At 51.6% G+C, this 8,894-nt stretch overlaps 1 protein-coding gene across 1 annotated transcript; it reads right to left on the reverse strand.

The window, feature by feature from the left end:
* Window positions 1-471: 471 nt before the first annotated feature.
* On the reverse strand, window positions 472-8,575 carry FAM110C (family with sequence similarity 110 member C). Its single transcript, XM_027964016.3, has 2 exons — window positions 7,291-8,575; window positions 472-3,429 (listed from the first exon to the last, which is right to left on the reverse strand). Exon 1 carries the CDS (start codon window positions 8,220-8,222, stop codon window positions 7,314-7,316), a length of 909 nt encoding a protein of 302 aa, XP_027819817.1. The 5' UTR covers window positions 8,223-8,575; the 3' UTR covers window positions 472-3,429; window positions 7,291-7,313.
* Between the last annotated feature and the right edge of the window lie 319 nt (window positions 8,576-8,894).

Below are 8,894 nucleotides of genomic sequence, written 5' to 3' on the forward strand. Positions count from 1 at the left end.
AGGACAGCCAGCCTGGCTCGGTGAGAACAGTGGTGAAGAGACCGTGGCTCAGGCCCATGTCTCCCGTTTGGGCAGATACAGACAGCGAAGCGGATGGGCATGGAGTCTGCCTTCACCAATGAGCTAACTAACAGGAAAGGTTACAAACTATGCTCTCATTTCACCTTTGAACTCATTTTACAACAATAACATCAATAAGCCATGAAGGAAGAAAATAAGCAAAAGACTGATGAAACAAAGGAGACCAACGTGCTAAATATCCAAACTGAGTTTATCAAATTCCAGCTCCGGGGAGAACTGGAGACTTCAGATGCCACGGGGTTCTCCTAGTTCAGGTTTTAGAATGCACTCTTCATTTTGGCTGATAACCTGCTGTAATATTTAGGACGGAGAAAGCAAAAGATGCGAGTAATTATAATAACCATAGCCTTGCTTCAATTTTTTCATATTGTACAAATTCACAAAGCTATATTAAAAAGGAAAAAAATAGTTTATTTCTCTGATACAGAACATACAATACTGCACTCACGTTGCAAGTAGGGTGTGAAAAAGGGACGTCTAGAGTGCCACTGCAGCCGTCTGGGCCTGACATCTCATGGTATCGCCAGCAATAACTAGCACCGCCCTTTAACCCTCTGAAAAGGCCAACGCTTGATAAAGCCTGCTTTTTACTCCAGCATCAGTGACCAGCAGTTTAAAAACTATATGCATAACAAGGAAACTTCAGTTATATAACTACCTTTCAGTCACATAACTACCTTTAAGTCTGAGGCACTGGTAATCTGTATCCATATATTAAAGAACTAGATACTGTCAAGCTATTTTCCAGGTTTTATCAATAATTTTTCAGTCACTTTTCCTTTCCATTGTACTTAATCCTGTTACCTAATATGCTATTCTTTCCTGAACAAATGAAACTATTTTGCAGCAATAAGTACTGTTCTTCTTTGTGAAACCAACTATAAACTTTTTTATTCAGACTGAGCTACAAAGTCTGATTTGCTCAGTCACTTCGCAATTTGGGTTAATTCTGAGTTAGGAAAGGACTTCCCACCTCCAGCCACACACTCAGGCCCTGAGCTGAGGCCTGAATCCAGACACACAAGAGGGAGTGTTAACCTGATCCTGCTGGGGTCTGGGGACACCCTGTTCCTGCCTCACACACACCCTGACATTCACTTCCTAGAGTCACTGTCACTCACACACAAATGCTTCTGGAAGACCTCAGAGCTCTTAAACAGTGACCAACTTGCTCTCCTGCTTCTCACCTGTCACTCGGGTGGTTGGCAGCTGTTTCTGCTGCTCAGTCACTTCAGTCGCGTCCGATTCCACGCGACCCTATGGACTGCAGCCTGCCAGGCTTCTCCGCTCATGGGATCCTCTAAGCAAGAGTACTGGAGTGGGTTGCCATGCCTTCCTCCAAGGGATCTCCAGGACCCAGGGGTTGGACCCGCATCTCCTGCATCTCCGGCACTGCAGGCCAATTCTTTACTACTGGGCCACCAGGCAAGCCCACGTGAGCGGCAGAGTCCACATTATTTTCATCTCAGATAAATCTGACCTAGGATACACTTTATCCTATTCTGACAGTAGAAAGGCACATAACAATTTCACTTAAAGCATTCACATAAAAAATTAATGGAATCTGCAAATAGGGAAACTCCAAATACAAAAAGATCCTTTACAGAAAATTCTCATCTTTGACATTTTCTTTTAAATTAAGTACAATCCAGCGGATAATAAATAGCAAAATAGCAGCATTTAAAAAAAAAACAGGGAAAATTTTCTCAGAGCAGGGCAACTTTGTCTTTATAGAGTCTACACTGAAGAGGCACCCTCCCCATATGCACAGCCGTGACTTACTGACAAGCAAGTCCCTACAGTACTGAGCGCAGCAGAGTCCCGAGCATGTCACTGAGTCAGATGGAAGTCACTTAAACAGCAGACAGAGCGATAGCCCAGGGCAGCATGGCTGAAGTCACACTGGTAAAACCAAAACCACGCGGAATGTCGGAACACTATCTGAAGACCAACGCTCATGTGGAAATACGTGTTTAACTCTAGGCCCTGTTCTCACAGCAAAAGCTACAAAAATAGAATACAGTATTAAACCGATGCTTGAATATATCAAACTTGGTTTATCAAATATTTTACTTTTGAGGAACCTATTTCTCTTCCCCCCTGTTCTAATAATTATATTCTTAGATATATCTTGATGAAACATGTAAGCTTTGACTGGGATTGTCTTTGGGTTGTTTTCATGGATACACAAATTTCTCTCCGAAGGTTCTGAACTTGAAATTTATTTACTCTGAGTGTCATGAGCCAGGACAGGCTTAGGGTCAGAGTAACTCCTTACCAGTCACACTCCAACCCGACAGTCTCCCAGCTGCCCAAGGGGCCCTTGTTTCAAACATCCTATTCAGACAGAGTGAACTGCTGCCAAATTTGGAATGACTGCATGATGGATGAGGGTGCGAATTAGACCAAAATGCAGGGCATTTCACATGTCATGAGTCCATGTTCTGCCTAACAGAGGTCTCTTTTATCCTTTTCGGAAGTTGGGGACAAGAGAGCCAAGGAGGCGTATCCGACACGGCGCCGCAGAAGAGGGCCACTGACACAGGTTTGGAGGAAGGACGCTTCAGTGTTCTGCCAACTCTCAAGAAACGGTCCAGGTACACAAAAAGGTTTCCTAGCAGCACTTCAGCTCTTCATCTTTTCCTGTTACCACTGCATGTCCACAGCCCAACAGGAGTGGCACTCACAGGGACCCCGCAGCTCTCACTCGCAAGACGGCCAACTGCACGGCTGGGAATCCACTGTGCTGAGACAGGGAGGTCTATGTGCGAGTGTGCAAGTGTGAGCACGAGTCCGCTCTTTGTCAGCCACAGTATTTGTGTAGAATACGTCTTCTCGTGATCACAGAACTCTGATTTAAACAGTGCCAAGCTGTCCAGTACGGCTGACAGCAGCAAACACCACGGCATTTGTGTTTGAATTTCATGCTCTTTGCCTGTTTTCTTTTCAAAATTAATTATCATTAAAATGTATCATGGTACCTATTTGTCAGCAAGCCACTCAAAAAGATGCCCTTGAAAATATTCCCAAGCAGCTTTTCCTTCTTCTGCTGCCCTCTGGAAGCAAAAACAGATCCACCTAACACAAGAAAATATTTTCCAGAGCTTCAGCTGTGTCTTAACAGTTAAAACTCAGCTAATTTCCAAGTTCTGTGTTCCCACCTTCTCCACAGCCTTTCAAACCTTCTGAAACGACAAGCTTCTTCAGTGGTGTGTTTCACTCCTGGGAAAAGAGCAATTACATGGATACTTGGGTACTCTAGACAAAACCGGGCAGTGAAGATGGGCCTGGGGTCCCAGCCATCCAGACATACTGCAAGGAGTCCCCGTCATCCAGAAGGCTTGCTTCCTGAGGAGTAAGGAAAAAGCTGTCAATCAACACCAGTCTAGGCAACAGTTACAAAGCCAAGCATTGAATTACAAAGTTTGGTCCCTGCAGTCTTTTGTTTTATGATACTTTCTGTGTCGCACACATCTCCTTTGTGCATTTAAAAATTTGAAAAGAAATAAGTAGCAAACACAGCTATCATCTTGTTGCTCTGTATCCATTTCCCTGTAGGCTTTCTCCTGAGGCAGTAAAGAAAAATTTCTCTGAATGTTGATCAGTAAGGCCAGTGCTCACTAGCACAGAGCTGGACAGCGAAGCAGAACACAGAGCAAGCGGCACAAACAGAATTTAAAAGGCAAACAGGTTCTGCCCTTTCAAACACAGTCCTCGCTGAAAGACTCAGGGGCTGGCCTGAAGATGGAGGCAGCCTTATTACAGCTCAAGTCACTGCGTTCACCTAAAATGCACTCCTACTTGGTGAGTACGAGCTTCCAAGCTGGAGAAGACAGAAGCGGGAAGGCAGGGGCGTCCCCGTTTGTCTGCACCATGCCCCATGGTATCTGTGCAGATGCTGAGACAGTTCCACCTCCCAGCTTCCAGTTCCCCAACATTATCAAAGAGAAATGTGAAAAGAGCTGGGGAATGCCTGATATTTTTGCTTTAAAATTGAACAATATTTATCCCTAAAAAATTCAAAGGACAAGTTGCCATTCTAACGATATTAAAATCAGTAACATATATTCTATGCACAAGATAGAAAACCAGAAACCTAAATTTTGGTAAGCCTCCCATTTTAATGAATTGAAGGCCAGGAAGATGATGAAACGCCAGTAGACACAGGAGTGGTTTTCATGAATTTTACACTGGGAAATATGAAACCAAAATTACCCACGTGTAACTGTCCGTCATGGAGCCCAGTGGAATCGCATGCAGCTTCTGTGAGCCATTCTCTAGCTCTGATGGTCTCACTTTCGAAAAGTAAATACTTTTAATCCATGGGGTAATAAATCTTTTTTTTTTTTAGTTTTTTATTTTTAAATTTTAAAATCTTTAATTCTTGCATGCATTCCCAAACATGAACCCCCTCCCACCTCCCTCCCCATAACATCTTTCTGGGTCATCCATGGGGTAATAAATTTATGCACTTCTTATTTAATTCTGGATGGAATATTTTTATTTTACTTTATAGTACCTCTATCTACCGAGACAAAACCCTTCACATAAAATACATTTTCTTTTTCACCTAGAAAAGACATCTTCGGTCATCTCAAATTTTCTGAAATTTTCATGAAATCCTAAAACAAATCTGTATGGATTCCAGCACAAATGTCACAATAAACAGGAGAAAAATCACAGCTGTAGCTTTGTTTCCACGGCTCCCAGAAGTTAGGGAACTCTCAGGCAAGTCATCCTGTGACGAAAGGTTAGCTGCATTTTGTTCAGGCTGCCAGAAGACCCTCACCAGCGAAGGTGAAGGGTCTGGAGCCTGTCCTGACTCTTTTTCAGAGAGGATGTCATGTCTGAAGGTGGTGAATCGAGGGGACTGTGGTCAGGACAGACATTGTCCTCATTTGGAGAATGAGGACATTCCACTGGAACCCATGACTGGTAATTCTAGTATTCTATTGCCCAGTGTAAAATTCATGAAAATTCACTGTCTACTGGTGTTTAATCACCTTCCTGTCCTTCAATTCATTAAAATGGGAGGCCTGCCATAAGTTGGAGAAAGGACATGCATTTCTTCCTCACAATTCTCCAAGCAGCAAGCCCTTAGGTCTCTTGGGTTGAGCTGTTTGGGGTCTATGAGAGTAAATTTGTAGAGAAAATCTTTACAGAGCTGGTGCTTGCCAATGACACACAGCAAACTGGGCAGGTTCTGTGTAACAACCATCTCTCTTCTCTGGACAGTAACATGAAACAGCTCAGAAGACAGGTGATGCGGTCCCCCACTCAAAAAAGCAGCACTGTGAAGAGGGAGGCGGCTGGTGAGTGAGTGCACCTCCGCTCTCCCGCAGAGTCATCCTGGGCAGTCCCCTGCACCTCCGCTCTCCTGCAGAGCCATCCTGGGCAGCCCCCTGCACCTCCGCTCTCCCGCAGAGTCATCCTGGGCAGCCCCCTGCACCTCCGCTCTCCTGCAGAGCCATCCTGGGCAGCCCCCTGCACCTCCGCTCTCCCGCAGAGTCATCCTGGGCAGCCCCCTGACCCCGTGCCACTTTCCTCTGGCCTCAACTACTTCCCTTTGCCGTGAAGGTCATGTCACAATAGACAACAGTTTTTTGTTGTTGTTGTCGTTTCCTTTTCTAGGTTACAGTCATGAAACACAGACAAACACATTTCAGACTATATGGAATTAAAAGGGTAGAGGCTGGAAACCCTCTGCTCTCCACGTTCATTTTATGGACGATGGGAGCCTAAGCTAAGAGCGGGGGAGTGATTCCTAACAGAATACAGCCTCGCAGCTCCCCACTGAGAGCTCCATCAGCTACGCCATGACCCTCTGGGACAGGCAGCCTCCCTCCACCGTATCAAGGTGTTCATGGCCAGCCCTAACCCCGGCCAGCAGTCACTCACCTCAGGCCCCAAGACAACTGGTGAAAAGTGCGAGCCGATCTCCGCTTTTAGCTTGAATCGATTGCCTTTATGCATTCTGTGGGGACTCAGGTTAGGGGAAATGCAATAATCCTCAATAAACTACAAGGGAGCCTGTAAGTCACGACCCTTCTGAATTCGAAAGAACACTGAATCCTTCTCTTTTTATGAACTGTCACATCTGTATTAAGACCATGGCCACTTGGGGAAGTTAGGCATTTTTCAGGCCTCAAACACAGGTGAGCTGCAAACACATCTGAGGGCAGACTCCCCCACCATGCTGAAGACTGACACCATGTCTCAAATTAGTTTATCTCAAAGGCAGACAAAATACTTCTCTCACATTAACTTTACAAACTCTTATAGCAAGTCGTCAGTGCAGGGTCAGAGAAAACAAGATGCTGTAGTGCTTCAAATCTTGGTTCTCAAAGAGAACCCTGAAAAGGTATCTTCCCTTCTCCCTTCACTACCCCAGAAACACCCTCTCCACAGAGGAGACAGTGAAAATAAACATTCCTTAGTTCCTTGAGGAAAAAACTTCCTGAGATCAGGCTTGAGATACTGACTCCAAGGGGAAGAAACACACCTCCCCTTCTATCATCAGAGGCAAAGAAAACACAGAATCACTGCCAAGCAGACCTCTAGGACATTAGTTAGGATCTAGTCCCTCCCTCAATTCAAAAAACTGAAGCTCTTTCTTGGGCACAAAGCTGCCCCAACGCATCTCCTTAGAAAGGTCTCGAAACAATTTGAACAAAATTTAGGCAAAAATCTTTTAGCTTAAGTGAGTGTCAAACGGCTGCGAAGATCCTGTAGAGAAGTCCTGCTCCCTCTCGGCTCGGTGAAGGCCTCCAGGAAGCGCACAGCCTTCCTTTCTAGGGAGGGGAGATCGCAGTCCCCCCAGGGCCCCCGTGGACCTGACTGGTCAGCTGGCATCAAAGCTCTGGACCCACGCAGAGCCCTCAGGCTATTTCAACGCAGGGAAACAGCAGAGGTGTAAAAGCACTTTCTGATGGAACGTTTAGAACGCCAATTTCTCCTCTTTTTACAGTAATAAGCCAACTGGGAAGCACTTGGTGTACAGAGTTGCCTTTCCCGGCAGCCAGAAGCCGCAGGCTCAGGAGAGCCGGCACAGGCCCCCGGGCCGGGTCTGGCAGCCCTCCGACGCAGGCGCCCCTGCGGCTCTCTCCCGCCCCGAGTTGCTTTGGAAGGCAGGGTCCCCCAGCTCGGTCCCTCCCCAGGACCTCACAGGCGCGCCTCACAGACAGCCCCCCCGGGCCCGCGGACGCGCACCTGGCCGGGGTCCCCTGTGCCCGTCACGCGGGGCCCTGCGGCCCCTGGCCGGGCGCCTGCGCGGCCTTCTTGCAGGTGTACAGCCACTTGATGATGCGCGCGTTCCTCTCGACCACCGAGGTGGCGCTGGGCACCTGCTCCGCCAGCTCCTCCTCCTGCAGCCCCTCGTCGGACCCGCTGCGCCGGGAGAAGCCGCTGCCGGAGGTGGCCACGCTCACGCTGCGGACCTTGAGGGCGCGGCGGTCCGACTCGGCCGAGAAGTTCTCCCGCCCGAGCGCCTCCACCACGTCGGGCTCCAGGCCGCAGTACCGGAAGAAAGTGTCCGATTCGGCCAAGGACGCGGAGTAGCGCGAGCTGAGGTCCGACTGCGAGCGCTGCAGCCCCCGGCGCCTCGCCCCCAGCAGCTCCGCGCCGCGGGGCGCAGCCGAGACCCCGGGGGGCGTCCCGACGGACCCGGCGGGCGCGGGGGGCGTGGAGGGGCCAGGCTCGGCCCGGGCGGCCCCCTGGGCCCTGACCCCCGACTCCGCTCCCACCCGGGCAGCGCCGGGAGGCTCGGGCGTCTTGTCCTTGCTCGGCCCCTGGAAGAGCTTCTTCACCAGGCTTGCCCTGGGGCTGTCGGCTCCCGACGCGCGGGCGAACTCGCACTTCTGACGGTAGATGACCAGCGAGTCCGGCCTCAGCGGCTTCCGCGCTACAGCCCTGCGCACCCCGGGCCCCGGGACGCACGCCTGCCCTCCGGTCGCCTCGGGGCTGCTGCCCCCGCCAGCCGGGCCTGGGCCGGCCCCGGGCGGGCCGCGCACGTACTTGGCGCGGTCGGCCGCCAGCCTCTCCACCGCGCTCCTGCGAGCCGGCCCAGCCGCGTCCGGGGCCGCGGGGGTCCCGGAGTCTCGAGACCAGAGCCGCGCGCTCACGGGCGCGTCCAGAGCGCGCATCCTCCAGGCCCGGCCCGCCGCGGAGACGCTCTCGGGCTGCGCGCGGTCGTCCGCGGACCAGCTCCGGAGTCGGTTCCGTGTGAGCAGCGGCGCCCCGGGGCCCGGCCGCCCGGGGCGGGGGCAGAGTCCGCTCGGACCGGCGCACCGCCCGCCGGGCCCGCCCCTCCCGGCCCGCCCTCTCTCGCGCCGGGCCCGCCAGCCCGTTCCGGGTCCCGCCGGGGCTTCGCGCGGCCCCGCTCCGGGGTCAGGGCCGAGCCCCGCGCGCGCGCAGGGCAGAGGGGCGGGGAGGGGCCGCGCCGGTGCGGGCCCGCGGGCCCAGCGCCCCTTCCCGGCCGCGGGGCGCGCCCCCCTCCGGCGCCGGCACTTCCGGAGCGGGGAGGGCAGAGCGGCCCCGGCGCCACCCCCCGTCCCCGGCAGGTGTCTCCTGCCCTTTGAATTCTTAAAGTGACCTCGGGATGTTTGAAAAGTGGCTTTGATTTCCTGGAGCGCTCTTGCAGGGCACCCCTCCTACACGGTAGGAAAGGAAAGGCTAGGACGCGCCGCAGGACAGGTCAGGCTGTGTGTCCGGCAGAAGGGAACCAGGAACCGGGACTGGGTCCAGGCTCAGCCAGACGGCCTGCCGGTGGCCCGACCAGACTGGACCGTCTGGTGCCGGGGCTCGCGAGAGAGCAG

The sequence above is a fragment of the Ovis aries genome, chromosome 2 (assembly GCF_016772045.2).
Source record: "Ovis aries strain OAR_USU_Benz2616 breed Rambouillet chromosome 2, ARS-UI_Ramb_v3.0, whole genome shotgun sequence".
Classification (NCBI taxonomy): Eukaryota; Metazoa; Chordata; class Mammalia; order Artiodactyla; family Bovidae; genus Ovis; species Ovis aries.